Source organism: Choristoneura fumiferana, chromosome 16 (genome assembly GCF_025370935.1).
Source record: "Choristoneura fumiferana chromosome 16, NRCan_CFum_1, whole genome shotgun sequence".
Lineage (NCBI taxonomy): Eukaryota > Metazoa > Arthropoda > Insecta > Lepidoptera > Tortricidae > Choristoneura > Choristoneura fumiferana.
Window position 1 is genome coordinate 2,900,348 of NC_133487.1, and position 25,091 is coordinate 2,925,438.

The 25,091-nt window shown below is 35.9% G+C and overlaps 1 protein-coding gene across 4 annotated transcripts in view; it reads right to left on the minus strand.

Moving 5' to 3' along the window:
- Positions 1-369: 369 nt before the first annotated feature.
- LOC141436007 (uncharacterized) overlaps positions 370-25,091 on the minus strand; it is a 106,478-nt gene continuing 81,756 nt past the window's right edge. For all 4 annotated transcript variants that reach the window (XM_074098833.1, XM_074098834.1, XM_074098836.1 and 1 more), the window contains exons 2-7: positions 7,225-9,676; positions 6,073-6,692; positions 5,112-5,259; positions 4,627-4,788; positions 3,782-4,106; positions 370-2,289 (exon numbers count right to left, since the gene is read on the minus strand). In XM_074098833.1, coding sequence (XP_073954934.1) covers positions 1,884-2,289; positions 3,782-4,106; positions 4,627-4,788; positions 5,112-5,259; positions 6,073-6,692; positions 7,225-9,676 — 4,113 coding nt within the window. In that variant the 3' untranslated portion in view covers positions 370-1,883. The remainder of the gene's footprint in view (positions 2,290-3,781; positions 4,107-4,626; positions 4,789-5,111; positions 5,260-6,072; positions 6,693-7,224; positions 9,677-25,091) is intronic.

Below are 25,091 nucleotides of genomic sequence, written 5' to 3' on the forward strand. Positions count from 1 at the left end.
ACATACAATGGTATTCATCATATTTTTGAGGATACAAGACTGTATGGACTCAAGATTCCGTCGCCTTTCCCAATTCCAAAGCAGATGACGGGATTAAATAAAATGAATTCTGTTTTGAAGCAAAAGTTTTGATTCGAGTCTAAGCAACATCTTTGCTTGAAATTTTCACCTGGACCATGTCAGGAACGATTTGGGGCCACAAATTAAAATCAAATGCCATTGCGGTCCTTCTGCTGTAATGCAAGAGAAAAGTTTTACTTACCAAGTTAAGCTGTTTGTTGTGTTTCATGTGTGCAAGTGAGACGTAAATATCAAGAAGGAAGAAGATGGTGAAAAGACCCTAAAATCGGTAAAAATAAAACGACACGCTAAAATATTTAGATATTTATATTCGACATCTTAACTCGAAATAAACTTTGAACTTCACACCAAGCTCGGAAAATAGATAAATTACATGCAGTAAATGTACATTACGCTTATATATTACAAGTAAATAAGGCACCGGATTACAGACGAGTATATAGAATTTCAGTTCTATTTCATTGGCACCTAAGATAGAGTCAATACTAACAACTTAAATTTCACCCCCTTCTAGATTTAACCAACGAACCAAACTATCATACATTTCAATAAATACAACCGAAAAAAATGTGAACAACATAAAACTACTAATTTCATTTCTTTTATTAGACATAGTAAGAAATCCTGTTTTTTTTAAGTCTCATTCAGGACAAGAATGTTTAAGTTTTTTTATTTTTATTTCAAATGGCATAGTTCAAACATTTTTTAAATTACATTTTACTTTCTTATAATTCTTATGTATGATATCATTATGAGGGTAGGATACATTGTATGTATGTCATAATGATAATGATATTGAAATGTAAATTAACCTTGGAAAGGGGTTAAAATTGCATGAATATTAAACTAATTATAAAGTCTTTTAGGTGCCTACTAAGGACTAAATTTAAAAATAAATCTTATAAGTAAGTAAAGTACACATCTGATTAAAGTCGTAAATACGAATTTTGAGTATTTCTGGATATGACGAAATTCGAGTCTCTGCTACTTTCAAAATACAGATTTTCTGAAGATAGTTAAATATAATAATTTCTCATTTCATACATACATTTCTATATATCTTACCATACTAGTTAGAACTTAATGGCGTCCTTACTTTCGGCAAAGTTACCTAATTGATCAAAGAAAATAAATGATAATCGATTTCGGCGTTACTTTGTGGAGATCCATGACAATGAATCTTTTACCTCGCTACTCTCCGTTATCACACGTACAATACAGCTACGTTTGCGCGACATGTGTTTCATGCAGAAGCCCTCCTTCATTTCCTCAAACTATTTCACACAGACTCAACTATCACATATACCACACAAGATACTAACGCGTTTGATTGATAATTAAGCGTGAGACATATGTTGATACAAGAAAACATATGTGGCGCACAGACGTAGCTGTCTTTCCCATGTGACAGCAGAGTAGCTAGGTAAAAAAACAGTTCAAAGAAAAATATTCCAACACTGATCTCTAAACCGATAAACAAATCAATTTGGCCTTTATATTTACGTCCCACTGCATGGTACAGTCCTCCACTCAGAATAAGAGTGCTTGAGTTGTAGTTCCATTATTTATACCACTGAATTTCTTCGGAATGCAGGTTTCCTCACTATTTTTCCTTCACCATGATGGTCATGATGAACTGCAAATGTAATTTGCACATAAATTCCGAAAAACTGCGAGAAACGAGACCGGGCTCGAACCCACGACCTGCTTGAGAGGCCATAAGTCTAACCACTAAGCCACCACTACTATAAAACAAAAACCTAACAATAAATAAATCAGACGCGTACTCCAAGAAATATACATCAATACACATTGGCTTTCTCTAGTAAAACCGACGCTTCACACATCGCCTTTGCAGTCGACCTTACTAAGAACATAAGATGCAGTTGCTCAAACACATTAAGCTGGACTCTAGTCCTGACTAATCCATGCAGAACCGTCGCCCGTTCTAGATCCAACCACCTCTGTAGCGACAGTTCCCTGTCATCGACCGGGACACCTTGGACGACGTCTAAGGGTCCCCATAGCATGAATTCGAGGACAGATTTTGCTTGGTTCAGAGATATGGCCCGTTCGTCTTGGAGGGTTTCTTTCAGGAGCGGCGTGAGTTTCTCCCCAGGGAGGATTATTTCCAAGGCTTTGATGGCGCATTTGCAGAGTGAGCTTGGGTGCGCGTCGGGAGTTGATTTGTTGATGTCGTCGCTTAATCTGAAAGAATACAAATCAGTTTTATACGTTACTAGTGGACCCGGCAGACGTTGTCCTGCCCGGAAAAAACACACTACATTCAAATTATGATAATATACCAACAACAGCGCCATCTAGCGGGTCCAATTTATTTAAATACGTTCTTTAGTTTGAGGGGAGGGTCAATCAACTTTTTTACCGCCACTAATCTGTCCGCAACATTTTTCAAACAATCGCAGATTTTTGTAAGTAATCATGTTTTTCTGTAATTTAATAGATGGTGTACATGAATACATGCCATCCTACGTAAGTTCAACCTATTAAACCGTGAAATATCTTATTGGAAGTATACGATTTTTTTGTAACGCCAGAGACAATTTTGGTAACGCAGGAGACGGCCAAAGTGTCGGTAAAATAATTGATTGGCCCGGGAGAGTTTACCGTATCGACGGGTTTGACAGTTACGAAACCAATGAACATTTTGTATGGGAAAATGTTTTTTCTTTTATTTACTTTTTCGACAATTTTACAATGTTTTTAATACTTATTATCCTATTCCTGACGAAGACAAATCCAAAAACACAAAAATCATGATAATTGGTCCAGCCGTTCTCGAGTTATAAATGGTGTAACTAACACGACTTTGTTTTATATATAAAAAAATATATAAAAATAAATGTTAATATAAATATGGTTGAAAACTCTTCTCGCATTAGTTTTTATCATCCTCAGTGTCTAAGATTGAACTTTTTATACATGTCTCAACTAATTGTGATTTTGTATCACATTTTGTAATACCTATTAAAGAATGATAAAAAAATACTAAATGTAAATATTTTCAAAATTGCTTTCTTAGGGTTGATAAAAGGCTATTACATATTATTTTAGGTATATTTTAACATATCTTTCCAGATATATAGCCCAAACTTGGTATGTTTTGAAAATTATTTTTATTTTAATTTAAAACAAGTGACTGAAAATAATGATGTGATATATTTTTAGAATCGGCTTAGTACCTAAGCCCTTTCATTAGATACCAAACACGATAGGTTTCAGAACAAAAAAAAAATTTCCATACAAAAAAAGATGACATCATAACTCCTCTCCTTTTTTGTTTTTTTTTCGTGCTACAGGTCAAATTGATTCGTATGGCCTAAAGATCAATCGTTCCGATTTTCATGCTTTTAACCATTTGCAGCTTTTTTTGGCGTACCTACCGCTAGCACTATTGAGCATTTGTTCCCATTGGAGTTTAGGGACACCTCGGAACTTAAATTCAAACATCAGATTCGGAATTTCGGAGGTTCGGAAACGGGAAAACAAACTAGTACAGTCGAATGCAAAAATATATACAGCCATTCAGCCATAGCGTCAAAATTATGTATACATCGGCCTTATGTTTAGTATCATAAAAAGTGTATAGATATTTTTGACGTCTTGGTAACGTTTATATATTTATGCCCTTGACCGTACCTACCTAACGGAAATAAATAAAGCCAGAAGCATCACTCACCCTTGTAGTACACATAGTCTTCCGTAGCAATTGGTCTTCGGCGCCGACAAAGAGTTAAGCCTTTCATCAGGAGACGGCAGACTCGCGCTGCTGCATTGCTGTTCCCTCAGCGCTATAAAAGAGGTGAGAGACTCCGAGATCTCCTCCACACCCCTCGCTTGGAGGCACTTGAGGCCGCTTATGACTTGGAGCATCATGAAGATGGCTTCGTGGATCTGTTCCGTTTGGATCAGCGGTTCTTTAGCTGAGGGGTCGGCGGCGTGGAGGGTCTCGCCGTATGATTGGATGGTGTCGACTTGCACGTGGGCCAAGACGACTATGGTTGCTGAAAGAGAAGGTGATGGTGAGTTTGGTTATCGTTAACGAGGTAAGACTGAGAAGTGAATATCATTAAAAGTTATAGACAATTTAAAGATACTTTTTATTTAAATAAGTAGGTAAATAAATATCATGTGCCCTTGACACCAATTGACCCGGTTCCAAACTAAGCAAAGCTTGTACTATGGATACTAGGCAACGGATAAACATACTTATAATGACTTATATAGATTGATATGCTGGATGTAGAATGTAGGTGACAAATAAAGTTGTTTTTTTGTATGTTTTAGTCGTGAAAAATAAAATATTGCACAGCAGTCGGAAAAGTTGCTGTTTTGAGTCGGAAGTGGTTTATATGCGTCCGAGTTGAGAAACTTCGAAAGCGCGATGAATGATCTGGTCAGAGTTTCTATATTAACTCACTAGATGGCGCTAGGAGTAGCTACAATATTAACATGTTTTACTGATATCCCGCGGCGTGCAACCAAACGATCGATTACTAGTTATTAAACCGCATTGAAAAATACCTTGAACCAAGTCCTCCCCCTCTTCCCCGAACTGCTGCAGCGGCACCAAATCACAGAACTCGGTGATCGCGTTGAGACTCAGCGTCTGCGGCACGGACTGCTGGCACACCAGCTGAGAGGCCATCTGTTCTTTGTGGAGCATCAGGGTCACGTTCACTGGCCCTGGAGATGTTCAGGTGAAGAGTTTCTTATTTGGGTTGGAATGTTATTGTCTGTTTTGTTATAAATGTTTTTTTATTTCCGCGCGGTAGTCGTGAAAAGCACAATTTTTAGTCTCGGCCAAAAGTGCAACAGATGAATTTTTATTATCGAAGGCCTCCCATTCGGGTCGCGTTCTTCCAACTAAATCGTTCATCTATTGCTTACTTTCCAGCCTCTACAACAATATCGTTTTCTTTTGAAATTTTGGCACTTATATAATGAATGAAATGTTTGTAGGATTACGGCCCGTACGAATATTTGTCTGTTACTTATACCTAACATACCTTGGCTGGAGTTCCAGATGGCTGGGTAGAAAAGTCGTTTTCCTGCCCGGACCTTCTTGCAGGACTGGATAGCGAAGTCATTCCAGCGAAGGTTAGTGCAGGCTTTAAGCCCACGAAGCGACGGCTGCATGGTGGCACTTTGTTGGACCTGGAGGAAAAGTTTTGAATATACTTAAGTAAAGATTTAAATCGGCACAATTCGGCACAAAGACAAAGATGGGGGATGACTGGGCTGTTAGGACAATTTCCGCGTGGACCCCGCAACAAAAAAGTCCCAGGGCAGACCCAGGAAGTGCCGTAAGGACTGTAGAGGAAGATCTCAGGCACACAGCAGGTAAGAGAACATCGTCTAGAAAGGAGGCCAGAAATAGAGCAAAATGGAGAAAAGGACCCACAAATGATTGTAACGCCGCAGGAGAGATACAGAAAGATTCAAATGGAAAGTTTTATTTGAAGAGTAGATCTACTGTTCCCTGAAAGTTGCAATCTGACCATCTTGAATTCTGTCAGTTCTATCTTAGGCTAGATCTTCGCTTACCATCAGACATGAGCGATGTAAAACGCAAACCTATTTTCCATAGAAAAAAAAAACAAATCTTGTATCTTGCGATATTCTCTACATCATGATGGATATTGCAATTACGAGTTTAAGTTTTTCAACAATCAAAATGTTGAATTCATGCAAAAAAGTTCTTCTGCCATCATGGAACAAGGAAGTTGAATAAACAAAAGTATTCTAAGCAATTATAATGAGCATAATACAGCAGTTTTGACAATGACCATTCAAGTGAATCATAATAAAAAATATCCAGTCATGCACACAATTGGCCTGCAGTTTTTATTGATTTTATCCTTTCCTTAATCAATATGGGGCATGGCCTTGCTTTGGTTCTGAAAATTAAGGTTGAGATACGTTTTAAATTGAAGTGAAACAAGATAGATAGGAAGAAATACTAAATACCTGTTCTAAAACCTGCGCCAAAGCCTCATGGTTAGCAATCACGACGGCTCCGTAGTTATCTTCCAAGTTTCTGTGAACCACACTACGACCTTTCCTCACTCGCAACTTGTTCGTCGTCGTTTTAGGTGTCATATCGTTCTGATAATCCTCATTGCTAGGGCTATCCATATTGTCATTAGAACTGTAAAAACTGTAAGGTGAATAGATCTCTGATTCCGTTTCACTGCCACAGTAAGGGAGCGACGATCTGTTAAAACCGTTGTATTTCGGATATTCGGGGCTCTCGTCCTTTCTTGTTTCTGCGTTAGTTTCTCTTGGTTTAATGGCGGAATCACATTCTGGTGAGCTGGATCTGGCGTGGTTTACGTATTCATAATCGCTATCGCTGTTTTTAGCTGAATCACAGGTTTCCTCTTCATATTTGTTGGAGTTGTAGACGTCGTCGTAGTTATGTATGACTGCTTCGTTGGTTGCTTGGACGAGTTCCTGTGGTCCGTCTAGATCGTCTTTTTCGTCGTCTATGGGTGTTCTGCGCTTGGGCAGCTCGAGGTGCGCTTCTCGTTCGCGCATGCTCGCAGTGCGTTCGGGTTTCCGAGGTGCCAGAGCTGATCGGATCTCACCTGAAATTGAAAGTTTTGCCGTTAAGTATGTAAGACCGACAATTCACGCTTTTTAGAATTTATAATTTTCTTCAGAAATGCACTAGTGCGTAGTAGTAGTAGTAGTATTATGGAAATGTCAGGAATTCGAACCTCACTTTAGCTTTGAAAGTGATCTAGTTACTCAAGTCTTTTTACTCAACTTAGTAAATTCTTTAAACTAAATAATGTCAGGATTTTATGCCAAAAAATTATGATTTTTTCAGAAACTCGATTTTTTTATATGGTAACATGCTGACCCTCGTCGGCTGCTCAATATTAAAACTTTCTAGGCTATTCTAAAATGAACAAATGCTAAACAAAGTTGCATCTCAGAGGTTGTTATTAATATGAAAATCTATGAAATAATAATGCCACCCATTACAAGATTTGACTGTCATAAATATCTCTCTTTTATTCGAAAATAATGAATTATTTCTTTTGTTAGTAGTCTGCCTTACATATTTTGAATTGAAATTCATTTTAACATTCCTATGCTAATGAAATGACTTACCTAGATTTGCATAAATGTTGTCGCTTTTACTAGGCGATGCCCACGCCTGATGCTTTTGTTTTTTCTGCAGCACAGCCGACTTCGGTGGCGGCGGTCTGGCAGGCTTATGGACTGTCGCCACTTTACACTCTTCACTAGAATGCCGAGGAGGCGGAGGCGGCTTATTCACAACTTTAGGCGTCTCGACTTCTGTAGCCGTGCTACTCCCACTGTATATTGACGACACATCGTCATGACTCATCCGTCGAATTTCGGAAATCTCATTCGGTTTCACAACTTCCACGCTGGACCCGTTTATGTCCAACGGATGTATGATAACCAGTCGTGGTTTCGGCTTAGGTGCCAAGTCAAAGATTTCTTCTGGCTTGTGGGAAACTTTCGTTACTGTCGCGACGCTGAGTTCTTTTTTATCCAAGTCTTTTGAGGACCCAATGCGAAGCAACTTTTTGATGGAAAACTTTAGTTTGCCTTTCCGCTTCTCGTCTAAGAGTAAGTTATCGTGCGACAAGGATATGTTTCTCCTTGGCGCTGGTTCCGGAATGATATCAACTTTTTTAACTTCAACGGTATCTACAGTTTTGACCTTAGGTGCTACTGAGAATTGAGTTGCTCTCTCCCTTTTCTCCATTTCTCTTACTACTGGCGAGTCTGATTTTGTGAATCCATTTGTATTTCTTTGGTACAAATTCGGATATTCATCGCTAGAAGGGGATGATGGAGGTGACGGTGCTTTACTCTTAGCAAGGCTATTTAGCGAAGTATCGCTATCCTGTTTAGTGAGAACAGGTTTTGCATAATAAATTGGTTCAGGCTTATCTTCATGAACTTCAGTTATTTCGTTATTTTTCTCATCACTAATAGCCCTGACGGACCGGTTTTCATCTGTCTTTGTTTGTAAAAGCATAACCATTTGTTGTGTTACGACATTTTTCTTACTAGTCTGTTTTATAACTGGCTTGATGGGCAACTTAGGTTTTTCTGGTACGGCTGGTTTCGGTGACATTATGTCAGAAATCATGCCATGTAAGAATGATGGCCGGGGATCCATAGTAGGCATTGGGCTTTTAGGTAATGCCGGTGCTTCGGTGGGTTCGTCGGGGTCGGCTCTTCCGTCTGGCTCACCAGCGAGTTCTCGGCTGGCTTCGGCTGAAAATATATTTTCTGGAGCCTTAGGTATGATGGACGGCATGTCGATAATAGGACTTTGAAACGTTGAGTAACCGTTACTGGCCTGACCATCGACCTTACGTAGTTGTCCTATCGGTGACATCTTGATATTCTTATCGGATTCATTGAACACTTTTATCTTGACTGTCTCTTCACATTTAGTTTCAGAGAAGTGGCCGCTATCGTCATTATCTGAATCCGTGCGTCCGTTAAAACTTTCGTCGTCAGATGTTAGTGAATTATTAGCAGTTGAATTAAGAGTGCCCACAGCAGAATCAACGCTGCTGCTTTCTACGCTAATTTTACAGAATTTAAATTCTGACCGGCTTAGGTTTACCTTGGGCCTTTCCTGAGTTTTAGGTAGTGGCGATTTTCTAACTATTCCATTCTTCTTCGTTTCACACATTTCTTTCTTATCGCACTCGTCTTGCATGCTTTCCTTCATCTTCCCTTCTATTACGGTGGGTTTATTATTATTCTTTTGGGATAAACCAAGATCGGTATTTGTCATTCTATTCTGCTCCAATGTTTCTGATATTTCTTCGAGTAGCGATTTTTCCGTACATATACTTTCTGTAGTGCTGTCGGCTTGAATTATTGTTTCAGTTTCCTTAACATAACTAGAAAGAATTATATTTGTTTTGTAATTGTTGGTTTCTTCGGTGGAGGCGTCTGCTACGTGTATAACGGCGGGTTTTCGACCATGTGATTTTACATTAGGGCTTTTGTTTTCCTGCCCAAATGGTGTAACAGATACTAGTAAAGTTTTCTTTTTTCCATCAGAATCTGTTTGCATTTTCCCTAGCAACAATGAAGTATAAGGTTTGCTTCCTGTGTCGCCTAACAGATTGGCTTTAACCGTGTTAAAATCTGTGTTCGATTTGGTGACCTTGTAAAGCTCCCTCTCTTCTTCAGTGTCGGGGAACGTGTCGTCATCTTCAGTTTCTTCTGACATTTCGAATTCTTCTCCATCGGACCAGTCATCGCCCCCGAAGCCAATGACGCTGCTTACTTCTTCGGGGAATCTCACATTTCGTTTGTTTTTCTTTTTGGAGTGTATCTTCAGTATGCTCGGTGGAGTTTTCTTAAAGAATGTGCTTCTGTTTTGGAAGGGAGTGGCCAAGTACTTGCTGCCTTCTGTCTCGCGCTCCTTCTTGAGGTGATCTTCGCGAGATTTGAAGCAGTTGGAACAGAAGTCTTTCTTCCAGGCGTTCTGCACGAAGTTGTGGCACACCGGCGACATGTTGCCGCGCGAATATCGCCTGTTGATCACGTAACTGGCATTCTGAAAAAGAAGAAAAAGTTAATTTAATAAAGACCTCAAAATAGAATGAAAGTAATGGAATTGGCAAAATGATGGTACTACCGCCGCTGCGTACCGTTTTCTTGAATTATTACATTTTTTGTGTGAGAATTTGACACTATCAGCTATATATTGTTTGAATGTATGTAGACAATTAATTAACTATTAAAGTAATCAGCGGGGAAACTTGAAGAGAGTAATTAATCGTAAATGCACTTTTGTGAATAATCGATATTGCAGAATAAAATAACAGTAACAGTATCCGTGTTTCTAATATATATTTATAAAATATTCCACTAATTGTAGTATTAATACTAAAAGTAGATAAAAGACGATAGTACGAGTAAGTATCCTAACTAGCAGACCGCAAAACATGCAATCTGTTGTGCAAAAATACTAGTTTTGCTGATAGTTCCTAGCGAACATTTACTTATTGTAAGTTGTAGCAATTCCTTGTACCGTTATACTACGTATAGCTACACATTCCTTGGCTGACATCACATATATTATGAAAATAGCTAAGAATAACATTGTATTTTGCATTCTATTGATATGAGATATCTAATTGTAAACTCAAGAGATCTATGCATACAATGAAGAGTTTTGATTGGTCATCCATTATTTATTGTTTACTAAGTAAAATATTTACTATATTAATTTCCTAGTCAGTACAATGTAAATGTAACTACAAGATTTTAGCTCCAGCTTGTCAGTTTTTAGTGATTCATGGGTGATTATATTAGTTTTAGTTTCTTAGGGATTTAGATCAGCAATATCGGGAGCTCATTAAAGCTTATCGCAGTCTAATGCACGGTATAGATTAATTACAAGTGTAATATTATTTTTCTGTATTATTATTTTCTAATTCAGCACAATTTTTGAGTGCGGTTAATGTACGACGTGTAATTGTACCGTAGGGTGGTGAAAGAATTGCTCGGTCGATCAGTTATGTTTTCGCGTGTTGTTAATAAATAAATAAAATGTGTTTTTTTTTTGTAAAAATACAGCGATTGACGAGAATTACCAATTACCAATGTAGAAAATACAAAATACTTTATTTAAATAAACATAGCCAATACAAGAGAAATATCCAGCAGACTCCAAACTATTTAGGCTGAGCCTATATCTTGGGCGTCTGCGGGTGCTATTTTATTTTAAAAATCGTGAAATATCGTGGATATAAAAATAATGTTATTTTAAAAATCGGCTTCCAGATGGTCTATAGTCGTATCATAATATTCCGTTGCGTCAAGTGGACAACTCAAGAATTGTGTCGTTTATTAGCTTTCTCTACAAACGTGTTAACATGCATTCAACATGCTAATCAAACATTAAGTTGTTGGACGACCGTTGAGCACCTGTTTGGATGTGTGTTTTGAATTGAAAGGGCTTTAGCTTTAGGATTAGGTGATTTTGATGAGGACCAATTTTGTCCGGCTTGATTAGTGATCTTTTGTTTTTGGTTGTGAGATGTCGACAATGTTTTTATTTCATGTAGGTATTAAGTTATTTATTGGAACTGAATCAATACATAGCTCAGGAAGAAATAATGAGGTGTTATATCATTCATAAAAAAATAAAGTAAAAAAACAGTCAGCCGATATGACGGACGCGTAAGAGCACTAAAACGACTTACTATAACGAGTTCTGCCGCACTAATTATACCTACTAACTAATAATACATTTTTCAACATTACCTAAACATCAGAATTATAACAACCGACACTTTTAAGTTAGACAAAATATACGAAAACAGAATGACTGTCCCAATATCTGTAGAGCTAGAACTTAGTAATTTGCGTAGGATGACCAATTAGGAAACAGGTATACATACCATAATACGTTATCGCTATTAAAATGTCCGATTAAAATTTGACATGAAATATTTAAAGTTTAATTTTGGCAACTTTGCCTAGATTCCTATCAAGCCATACCTTGTCTATTCCAATTAAAATTACGCAAGGCCAATTACATAACTGCGTGTAACATGATTTTGATTGGATTCAGTACGAAGTTATGATTGCATTCGCAAGATTCGTGTCAATCAAAGAGAGAGAGAAAAAAAGAATACCTATACAGCATTTTTCAACGGAATACGTCTAATTGCTACGAATCGCATATTAATGCAGTAAAGCGAATAAAAACAGTACGATTGTAAGGAATTATGAATTGAATTTATTAATTAATAACTTAGATAAGTTCTTGTTATGATAGAAAGAAATGGTGACGTGATACTGTAACGTATGCTTTTATGGTGGAATTAGCAAAACTGTATATTTTGCCAAGTCAATTTGGCTGGGTGTTTTGTAAAGACGGAATTATTCTATGTAGAAGTAAACTACAAAAAGATCGAAGCGGGCAAAGTTGTAAAATATGATTAGGTACACGACTTAATTGACTGTATATTAAGGTCGTGTATACATATTTTTTTAACTTTGGCCTAATCGATATCTTTGTTGTTAACTGTAGGTAGTACAATTGTACCCCCTATTATTCATAAACGCTAGTTCTTAGTCTTAGTTAATTGAAAATAATTTACCTTTATTTCTCACTTTACCTATTTTGTCTTGCTGCTCTATAACCAAAATGTTTAACAGTGCAATTAAATTCAGAGTGTAGAATTTAATTTCACTGTTAAACTCCTCTTCGTATCTTAGTATAAATTTATTATGTGAATTGTGTCTACATTGTAATCATTAATTTTGTGTCCCATCATCGATCTTTTGAATAAGGCTGAAATTTTTGGACACCGTCATAACTATTACCTAATCTATGACCGTATAGGTACCGACGTTTGGTGGACTATTATGTTTCTCCATGGTACTGATAATAATCTGCATAGTATTGTAAAATGTCGAATCATCGACAAGTCGTTTAGTTTTGGCGGTCATGTCAATGGTCTATGTTGCACAACAAATCGGTTATAGCTTTGTTATAGACTAGAAAATAAAGATCGAGATAGCTATTATGCAACGTCTGGCGGTTTTCCTGTTTTGGCCTGGCCTTATTTAAAATAGTGAAAAATTTCCACGGTTCGTAAGCGGTAACAATATTTTTGTGAATTTGGATTGATGTAGGCGACACTGTGAATAGGTGGATAAATTATAAAAGATGAATGTTGTTTGTTTGCAGAGTATAATAGTAGCGACGTACAATATTAAAAAAGTCATAAAATTTTGGTTAGCCAGTAACTTATTATTTACAACACAAATGTAGTGTTTTACATTGCTGTTGATGTAAAGAAAACATTGCAAACAATTTGATTAGTGATACCACTATGAATTATTGTTAAAGAAAAACAGGAAATTCTTTGCAATAAGTAATTATCATGTTCGAGAATTTCTGGACATGTATATATCACGTTTATGGTTTTACTGCAATTCATTCTGTACCTACCGGATTATAATTGATTTATTGCTGCTTTCTTCTTTTATAACTAGGATAATTTGATTACGGCCAAATTTATTGTGTACAAGTTATTTACCTATTTAATTTCAAGTGTTTCTCGTGTACCAATAGAATTCGATTGTTTGTCGTTTATCGATAGCGGCAATAGGAACAAGGTCGTATCATCTAGGTAAATTAAACAGACAGCCTGTGTACTGTGTGCTATGTATCCTTGACGTGAATTCTGAAGATGAGTAAAAGTGGGTCGCAAGTGTACAGGCGCAGTACACATATTATTGTCATCGGCAGTAAGCGAATCAAACTGTAGTGCACTGAGTGTATCATAATCTTTTCAAATAAAAAAGCAGTTCAAATATATCTTCACATGGGCAAGGCAATTAAAAATCGCAAATTTTGTACGTGTAAAATACAGTCAATTAGAAATTAAGAAGGTTATAGTATTTTGCTCCCCGCTTTGAATCTTATTACTGTTGATTTAGACTTATTATTTTGTGCTTTGAGTAAATTCACAAGAATAGATTACATAGAGTCTGTTATGTTTGTTGAATTAACGCATTACAATCCGTGTGGGAGTTATGGTGCCACAGACAGACACGCAGACAGCGGTCAAACTTTTAACACCCCTAATTTTGCTTTGGGGGTTACCTAAATCCTGAAAAATATTAACAAAGGTTCTTTTCTTTAAATAGTCAGTGGTTTTTTAAACATGCAAATCATTTACGGCAAGTGAGTCGATCATTCGATTCTATTACTCCGTCAATCGTCATTTTTTATTGGCATAAGAGGAAGTCTATTAAATTTAGTTCGTGTCGTCAAGGTTGCGAAAAAACTGGATAATGAAATATATAAGTGAATGCTGTTGGATACGGAGAAAAAAAACTATTCATCCATATCCATATACTAATATTATAAGCGAAAGTGTGTTTGTCCGTCTTTCACGCCGTAACGGAGCGACGGATCGACGTGATTTTTGGCATCGAGATAGTTTATGGGCCCGAGAGTGACATAGGCTACTTTTTATCCCGGAAAAATGTTCCCGAGGGAACAGCGCGCGATAACCGAATTCCACGCGGGCGGAGCCGCAGGCAAAAGCTAGTAGATAAATAATTACTTTCAACATTAATCCGATTTGGTACGTACCACGATCCTAACGAAAAATAATTAAAAGTGCACATGCACTAATGCACTAATCTAAGTTACACAGTTATACAATAAAAAGATTCTGATTCTGATTCTGCACATTTTTATTTCTTTTTTCCCCATGTCGTCACGAATAAAATGTTTCATTTTCTTCTTTCTATCTGGACGTTTATCAAAAGATGGCAGCACCCGTTACATATTCGCTCTTCGCTCCCGTTGAAGAATAAATAATTGTCTACCTAGGCCGGGCAAATTTCGGAAAATACCTATTTAGAATAGCTCTAAGATGCTCAAGGAATAGGTATATCAATATCAAAATCAAAAATCTACCAGTGGTTCCTGCTGTGCGCTGTCTGTTAGTTAGTCAGTCAGCGGGTGATTCTAATAAAAGTGGCATTATAATCTGCCAATGAGTTTTTGAATACAAAGTACATTAAATATACGTTTTTCAGAAAAAATAAAAATGACATATGTAAACATAGACCTTTTACACCGAGGCCAGGCCATTTTATTTATTTAACCTTATTACTTTAAAAAATAAATAAATGTAAGTAACGATTTTCACTGTAGTCTGTCTTGTCCAAAAGGGACATGCTCCCGGTTTTAGGCCTGTGAATTATTTGTGTACTATTTCACAAATTATATTTTATAATATATTGCAAATACAATAATACGATATTCATTTAATAATAATACGGTCCTAAATAAATCATTTTTATACATCAATATTCAGACTCAAAGTTTGTCCAGCGATTTTTTCACTGTAGTCTGTGTGTTCGCATTGTTGGGTCTCACTAACACACGGATAATGATAGACACACCTTAATCATCGGTAAACATTCGGCCAATATCTGACTCGCCGCCGTACGGAACGGTTAGAGACCTTCTGTCATAGTTTTGTGGCGATTAGTGATCGAAGGCGGCAAACTGGAGTTTGTAACGGGTATGTTAACTTTACATTGTCTCGATTATTTTATGTTATTTATATGGGACGTTATTAGATAATCATTTTGATGTGATATTATGACGTATTTACGTACGTTATTAAGAGTGGCCCATTCATATTTTTGACGGTTTTAGAGTAAATATCTTTTGAATCCACTTTTCACTTTAATCTGTGTCACTTTAATCTGTAACTGAAGCACAGACTAAAGTGACTCATGGCAGAAAAAAGTGAACTATAGATTATTTTATTTAAAAATTGCATATAATTTCTAAGAATAACTTTATGGACTTTTTTTTAAGTAGTAATAACAGTGTTCTACCAAAGTAAATGTAGAGAATTGCTTTTTATTAAACTAAACACTTATAATTTCACTTTGTGTGTCTGTTTATCTATCCGCACTAGATCCATTAGTACTATAGCTGTAATTTTGCGTAAATATAGCTTTTGCAAATTTTTTTTGGAGTGTGTCCCCCTCCCCCCTCTAAAAGTGAAACTATTGGCTTGAAAATTAAAAAAAACAATCTTGGTGATCCTGTTTATAACTAAAATTTTTACAGTTAGTAAAAATTCATTCGTATAAAAATGTGGTGTCGTTACTTGTTTAAAACGAAATTTTTCGTGTTATTTTGCCTAGGTAGGTACGTTCTTATTTGGCCAGTTTTTACTATCTGATGTCATTCATTTCATCGGAGGGACTGATTTGATTGCATTGTATTGTAATTAATTCGTAATATTTTAGGGCCGACATGTAATGGGGAAACCAAAAAACTAAACAAGAGAAGAGAGGTTAGCACGAAAAAGGGAAAACGAAAAGAAAAGATACGAAAAAATAAAAAGAAATCCAGAACTCTATGCTGAGTTCCAAAGGAAACATAAAGAACCATATCAGCGAAGAAAACAGGAAGGAAAAATAAAAAATATACATGATTTAGCAAATGTTTTTTGTTTTACGGCTCCATTTTAAAAAGACGTAAAACAAAAAACATTTGTTTAAGTGGTAGGAGTTTAGGGTTAAAAGGATGCTGGTAAATTACAAATAATCCTGTATAAAATATGTATAATTATGAAATAATTTTATTTTCTTATATATCCCTCCAAGAGACTCATATTTTTTTAAGAAATTACATTTAGGGGCTGTTTCACCATCCATTGATTAGCGTTAATCGACGGTTAAATGTGATGCCGTCTCCGTCTATTCGAACAAAACAAATAGAGACGGAATCACACCTAACCGCCAGTTCACACTAATCAATGGATGGTGAAACAGCCCCTTAAACTTATGATACATTTCTTTTCATTTTTGATATAATTCTCTTTAACCTGGTAACTTTTCACTACTAGCCTGTCTAATTTAACTTTAGCCTGCTTCATCAATATTTCAAGAACCCATAACTCTTAAGTTTTTAGGAATACTTTGTTCCCTTTAACATATTTGTAACAAATGAAATACCAAGAAGCTGTTTTTATGCAAAAAAAGTAAAAAAACATATATATTTTTTTTAAATTAACTTTAGCCTGCCATGCCACTTTTATTAGAATCAGCCCAATGTTACTCCTTTATAGGTAGGTATATAGGCATTCGAAAGGAATTTTGCAAGACCTTGACAGGTCATTCTAGACTCAAAACATCCCTAACTCCAAGAACTTCAATAAATTAGATAGGTTAATAAATCTAATAATTAATTTTAGAGTCATGTCCTCATTATTGCGAATAACGCTTAATCCGCCCGATCCATGGATAGGATAATAATATGAAAAGTGCTTGCGGTGAGAAAATCATGACATTCAACACGGTCGCAAATATACCATTGTAATATCATTCAAATTAAATACACCCATTACAATTCAAAGTAGAAAACATTAAATTCCAAGCATAGAAAGTAAGTACATCATACATCAATTTTCACGAACCTCCCGCGCATTTTAAGCGTCTTATGTGTGTGTATGTGTGTCATCTGTGTGTGCATGTTACTCTTTCACCTACACGGTCGTACTGGCCAAGCTGGTTCGGTGTTTTCGACCTCGATATTGTTGTAAATTGATATGTACAAAATTCGGTGAGATGTTAAAGTATTTATTGACAAAAGTAGTAGTTATTAGGTATCTACTAGGTTATAGGTAATGACACTTAGCTTAACACTTAGGTAGAGTCAATTAAATGAATCTCGTACCAGGGTGAAACCGTTGTGCTACAGATGTCATACTTAATTGACATTCCATACACCTGCCTAAGAAATGATAGCGAAATTGATTATGAAAGAAAAGGTCCCACCCTGATACGTGATTCAGTTTCATCGCCTGTATGAGAGACTGTCCGATAACAACCATCTTCTTAAATACTTTTTCACATCTCATGCTCGTAAAGTTCGTGTTTATGCTGGATCTAGGCGACATAAAATGACTTTTTATGCACTAGTGCATAAAATAAAATCTTCATCTAAGACCGAGGTAATCAGGTATCAGCAGCCACAAACAAAGAAGTTTATATACTTATATATTTTTTCATAATTTTTCATTTATATAAAATTGAAAAACAATCAAATCAATCAAAATAAATCAATAAAACTAAAAAATTATAATTAAGTATATGGTAATGCATGAAAAATAAAATGTACATAGTACGTGGACAATTGTTTCTACTGTTGCTATTTCGTTTCCTCGCCATCGAAGTGAAAAGCAGAGTGCAAAACTCGAGCATTAAATCCATTTCCCCCTCGAAGTGTCTATCCACCCTCGCCATACCGGCTCGGGTGGATATATGAACGTCTTGGGTAAAATGGCTCGTTTTATGCTCTCGTTGTACAATCTACTATTTATGAACTGTCAAAATGCGATTCACCCATAGATCTAAGACTTTTAGTGACGTTACGCACGAGGTGATTTGTTGCTCAATTTTGTTCAACAGTGGACGACTTCGGGCTGATGATGATGTCAATCGATGTCAAACAAGACCTACCCTGAGTTGAATGAACTGGTCGCAATTATATAGTTACTGTTACATTTCCAATCAATTATTTCAGTGAACGTAACGTCTTACAACTTACTTTTAAAAATTTTTTTTTTACCTTTTTTTAAATCGAGCATAATAATTGCTGTTTTACTGTGTAGAGTGCGACCAATTATTAATAGATTAAAAAGCAATTATTACAATATTTATTGCCCTTTGCACATCGAAGTAATACAGACAGAATAACCAGTTCATTCTATCGGGTAATTTTATTTTGATGTTTTAATAAGTACTTACTTAATAAGAGAAAACTGGAAATGTTTATTGTTACCGGTCTTGGCTTCCGGGAGTCAAAAAGTGCTTAATAACGAGTAAGTAGGTACTTCTTCGCAATGAAATCAGTGTTTTTATCATTTTCAATTAGAAAAATAATTAGAGGCTTAGTGCTATTTTTGTACTTTATGTTGTTTGTTATGATGTGAAAAAACATTGCCGGTCAAATAAAACGATTGTACATGATATAATATAATAATAATACTTAATTTTAATTGAAGGTCAGGTCAATAATATAATAACTAATGCGGAATAAGCAATGCACTGCCCTAATTGCAGTATTATTTCACAATACTAGTAACAATATCACAAATATAACATTTAAGTAGATGATAGCCTAGATGGCCTAGTGGTTAGAGAACCTGACTACGAAGCGTGAGGTCCCGGGTTTGATTCCCGTGTCGGGGCAGATATTTGTATGAAAAATACGAATGTTTGTTCTCGCGTCTTGGGTGTTTAATATGTATTTTTTTTAAGTATGTATCTATCTATATAATTATATTTATCCGTTGCTTAGTACCCATAACACAAGCTTTGCTAAGCTTACTTTGGGACTAGGTCAATTGTTGTGAATTGTCCCGTGATATTTATTTATTTATAACAAACCTATCAATATAATAAAAAAATATAGCGATGGGGTCGCAGTTCTATCGTGACCTATTTTGAGGTATTCCACGTGAGTGCAACATAAAGTGATATTATTTAAAGTAAATATTAATTGATTGAAAGTTACAAATTATGAGAATAACTTTCTTGTTATAACTAATGTTCATAATGTGTTGTGAAGGTTATGGGAAATTAGATAAAATGTTATTATTAGGAACGAACAGCTTGATGCAACTCACACAATAACGCTTTAGTCCGGTACTTACGCTTTGGTAGCATGAACGGCTGCAAGGTATTTTAATCGTACTGCTTTCTAAAGCAAGCCGGATGGGCCCTATAATTCCACAACCATTAGGACAAGATGATTACTGCCTCAGGTAATTGAATGTCCATTTTATATTTATACTTCTCCTTCTTCTCTTTTAAAATATGGCTTTTCTGTCCTAGGTAAACTCTCTTTGAGAGGGACGTTGTCCGGTGATTGTAGTTTTTGCAATTTGATAGTAAAATTCCAGAAACCACGTGGAGACAACTTGCGCATTAAAAAATGTTAGAAACGAGAGCAATATAGAATTTTGGGATCACTGTTCACTGTTAAGGTTAATCGCCGCATAAAACACTATCAAAATTATACTTCAACTAGCCAAAGAAAATGAAATAGCAAAATTAGATATTGTCTGCATCCGCCATCTTCGAATGCTACAAATCGAATCCCTATATTTAAACGTTCTTTGGATATTGATTAGAGAAGCGTCCAGTTAATAACCTAATCATAAAAAAACATTTTTAATACAAGCTTTTTTTGCTGACTTTACTTTTTGTTGACTGTACTTGCATTGTCACCCAAACTACATTTGCATACCAAAATTCAAGTCGATGCTATTAACCGTTGAAGAGTTCCGTCCTGCGGAGACGATTCTGCCTGGACTACCAGGATGTCACTACCAGATTATTGTATTGTCACGCGATTTACATAAGTATTCCAAATTTCAAGTCAATCTGACTATATGACTACTGGAAGTTGGTCAAATTTAACTTGCAGGATTTAATTACAGACAGACAGACAACGGGACAGGTGAAACTAAATAAAAGCTTGTAATAAGAGACGGGTATTCGATACCTCCAATCTAATATCCATACTATTGAGGGTTACGTACTCGAGGGGTGAGCAAAGGAACTCTATTAATATTGCTACGCTGTCCGTGCGTCTGTCTGTCACTGAGCTGTTGGTATCTCAAGAACCGAGATGTACAGCTGAAATTGACACAATGTGTAGCTTTTTCTATTGTCGCTATTGCAGCAAATAATGCAAATAAATTTACAGTTAAATTAAAATTAAACTGATCTTCAGGGAAGAAATAATTTAATGCGTTTCTTTAGTTGCGTCTCGGAATGAACGCTTAATTAATGTTATTAATTGTAAGACAAAATTGTAAATATTTTTTACTTTATTACAATTACGAAATCACCGTTTCTTTAATACAATATTAATTTTATTGTGATTAGCTCGTGAAGAGTGGAGATACGCCTACATACCTACATAATGCAACGTCATTGTGGATCGCTTTACATTTTCACGCGTGAGAACTTTCCAGAGCACGGGAAGTGTAATTTGGGTATTTTAAAAGTTATCTTAATTTATAAGTGGTAGGCCAGGCAAGGCCATTAGAGTTTAAGAGACTGCGAATGATGAAATTAAGTATTTTACATTAATTATTAATTCCTTAAAAGTAAAAAGTAAAAAGACACTGATTTAACTGAAATATATCCTGGAAACCATATAATAATCATTTACTGGTATAAGTTCTATGGTAATTAGAATATATTGGATTATAACGCTGAATGACACAAAGTTAATTTTATTCATTAAGTAATCCACGATAACCGGCACAGCTTTCTAAAGCCATTAAATTTTCAGGAACTTTGAAATGGTCATGCTGCTGTAGAATTATATCTATATAGGTATAGGTTATTTATAACGATCAGGAATTGGTTATAGTTTTAAAGAAAAAAGAGTTACGTATGACAAATGATCATTATGACAAATATTACCTACACTATGACTTTTGATAAGGGGTTCACATGGAGACCCAATTTTAAGGTGACTGAGGTATAAAATCATGTTAATAATGTACATCGCGAAACAGCTTATTCTGTAAGCCAGCTATTAAAACACGTGACATTTGTCTTAATAACCCTTCTCTAACCTCGAAGTTGGCTAAAGACCTAAAAGGACACAACAAAAACCGGATTTCAAGCTTTTAAAGTTATGACTCATTTTTATATGTATAACGTATTGTGTTAAAACAAAGTTATCGTAATTATGGCGGGGCCGTTCACTTTTCATCGTGAAAGGCACTTCTGAGAAGTTATGCTAAACCTTATTATTGTGTTGATAATAAAATTCATAATTTCACATGGACGAGTCGCATTCACGAAAGCGTGTTGTTATGAAACTGTTTGCGGCATTTTTGTAAAGACAATATTTTTTTAGGAATATTTCGAGTAACTAGATAGTTAAATAAACTTGTATTGTTTAAAAAAACTGGCCCAGTGCTGAAGAGTACGAAACCCATCTAAAGGATGTTATAAAATTAAAGGGATAATCTGTAAAAAGCGGCCAAGTGCGAGTCGGAACATAATATAAATGTTTCCTTTACTTTACGATTTATGACGTATTAAAAAAACTACTTACTAGAGCTCGTTCAAACCAACTTTCGGTGGAAGTTTGTGAAAATCTTAATGCGGTTCACAGAATACATCTACTTACCAAGTTTCAACTGTATATAGTCCTTATAGTTTCGGAAAAAGTGGCTGTGACATACGGACGGACAGACAGACAGACAGACATGACGAATCCATAAGGGTTTTTTGCTATTTGGCTCCGGAACCCTAAAAAAGGTTAAAATAAGGCAAAAATATAAGCTGCCAAGGGGTAAATAGGTAATAATTATTTAATAGTTTGTGGCGGACCAATTAAATTCGACTAATGCCATTAAAAGGATTGATTCAGGCGTTATTTAGCGGATATCCCTATAATCGATCTATTGGAATTGGAACGATCGATCAAATAAATAATAAAAAATAATTAAAATGTCGAAGCGGTAGACCAGTAGTCAAAATTACGTAAGTCATTCAAATGTACACAAATCATTTATCAACTACTCGAATTTAAAGGAAAGAGTCGTGGGCAAAGAGGATTTTCAACATTTATTACCTACGCAAGATACTAATGCGTTATTGCGTAAACATGAAAACAAGTATCACTACATACGTTCAGCTCACTTAAGTCAATATATCATACGCTTTCTTTTCAACTTCCATTAAGATATTCGAGACACGCCTTGGGCCGGCGCGATAATCTGCCAAGTTTTTAAGACTACATCTAGCAGGCAAGTGTTGTATAAGTGGACAATTGGAAGGCTCTTTGCTATGATGGTCGCATTTTTATTAGACCTATTTTACCTTTTCTAGAATGTCCTAAGTGCCCTACATTTTAGTACATCACGGATCCGTTCATATCTTAATATTTTACGACATACATACATAGGTACACCTACAATATCTTTCGGTGATAACCGGTTGCGGCACATCCCTATTTATGAGACGCAAAAAAACAGGTAACACATGAAACGTCATTTTAGTATCTCGAATTCTGGGACAGACCATATTAGAAGCAAAATTCTAGTTTGTCGCGAAAAGTCCGAAGATTCAATAGCTCCGAACCACTGGGTTACTGGAAGGTATATGAACAGGGACACGCACAATAATACTAGACTTAACGAAACCTCGTCCTGTGCCACTAATTTCAGCTCTCTTACTCTCCACGCTGGAAACCCAGCACTGCTGCTTGGCGACGGAATTAGCGAGATGCAGCAGTCTTTATTGCTGACGACATTATACATATATTTATAAGAACGTGTCAAGAACGTGTGAAAGGGTTCAAGGAATAAGATGATTATAAAATCGTAAACCTACACTTCATTGGCCATGAAAAAATATTTATTTAAAAGATAATGATTAATTATATCTACTGTTCTTTTCAAGCCGTGAAGCATCCTGATAATGGTTGTTTTAGTAAACAATTAAGTTATGATTTTCTGTCGTGTTCGTTTTAGAATGGCTGTATAAAAGTAAACAAACATATAAATAATAAATAAATAACTATCATATCACGGGACGCGCTTAACACCAATTTTGTCCCAGACCCAAAGTAAGTAAATCTTGTGTTATGGATACTAGACAACGGATAAAAATATTTTAATAGATAGACATAACTTAAACTCATGTTTTTTAAGCACCCAAGACTCGAGAGCAAACATTTGTATTTTTCATACAAATATCTTGCCCCGACGGGGATCGAACCCGAGACCTAGCTTTGTAGGCAGGTTTTCAAATAACTGGGTTATCCGGTTGTCCTATATGTTCTTAGTGTATCATCTACTAGTATTAATGAACTAAAATAATTTCTTTGCTCACCCGCGACCTTCTTCTAAATCTTATAATTCTTCTTCTTCTAATTCTTTTAATTCTTTTAGTTCATTGATATGGACCTCCGCAAAGTAACGCCTATTAAATAAATTATCTACTAGTATGTTTGGTTTATCTGAAATTCATTTGCGGAGTAAATAGAAAAACCTCTGTCATTTTTAGGGTTCCGTAGTCAACTAGAAACCCTTATAGTTTCGCCATGTCTGTCTATCTGTCCACGGCTAAGCTCAGAGTCCGTTAGTAATAGAAAGCTGTTATTTGGCATGAATATACATATTAGTCATGCCTACAAAGTGGTAAAATAAAAAATGTTTTTTAGGGTACCTCCCATAGACGTAAAGTGGGAGTAATTTCTTTTTCTCGTCTAACCCTATAGTGTGAGATATCGTTAGAGGTCTTTTAAAACCATTTGGGGGTTGCCATGACGATTTTTCGATTCAATTATCTGTTTGCGAAGTTTTCACCTTTAAAGTGCAAATTTTCATTAAAATCGAACGTCCCGCCCCCCTTCTAAAGTCTAAACTGTAGGGTGGAAAAAATTTAAAAAAATCAGGATGGTAGTAAATATATATCAAATATACAAGGAAAAATAAAATGGCTAAGATTGCTTGAGAATTATTAGTACCTAGTTTAAGAGTAAATAGCAGCCTAAGGTATAAAAATATAGGTACCTAAACTTGAAAGATTCCGTACACAATACGAAATTCTTTGAAAAATATTACTTCATTTTTCTTAATGGCTACGGAACCCTATCTTGGGCAAGTCCGACACGGTCTTAGCCGGTTTTAAAATTTATACACTTTCAACTTAATATCCGAGTCAGGTCCCTAAGACAAGTTTTTGCTCTCATCTAGCAACCCGACTCTTGTAACTAACATAGACAAGATTCCAGAACACCATGTTATGGTTAGTGCTTAAAGTTTTCACAAATCCCTAACTGGTCGCTTGTCTTATCTAGGTGGTCTTCAAGAACAAGATCGTAGAAAACCATAGCCTTAGAGCGTAGAAAAACACGTTTTGGTGTGTAGAATAGAAACTGCTATATTTTCACTTGTCACTTTCGCGAAAAGTTAAGAGAAAATGAGTATGTTTATGTTGAGCCATGTTAGGTGGTTAAGTAAACAGGCGTTCAGTACCCTTAGTGTAAGTTTTCGGTTACAAAATACGTCTCGTTCGCGTTAAAATCTCAATTTGTATGGAAACACGAACATCGCAAACGTTCCGCTAGAGGCGCTGTTCGTGGTTCCATACAAATTGAGATTTTAACGCGAACGCGATCGAGACGTATTTTGTAAACGAAAACTTACACTAAGGGCACTGTTCTGCAATAGCTAATAATTCAAGGCCAGTGAAACGCTCTCTTAACATCATAATAATATACCGAGATTCCGAATGTCTTAAATATAAAGACAGTGCCCTTGGTGTAAGATTTCGGTTACAAAATACGTCTCGATCGCGTTCGCGTTAAAATCTAAATTTGTATGGTGGATACACGAACATCGCAAACGTTCCGCTAGAGGCGCTGT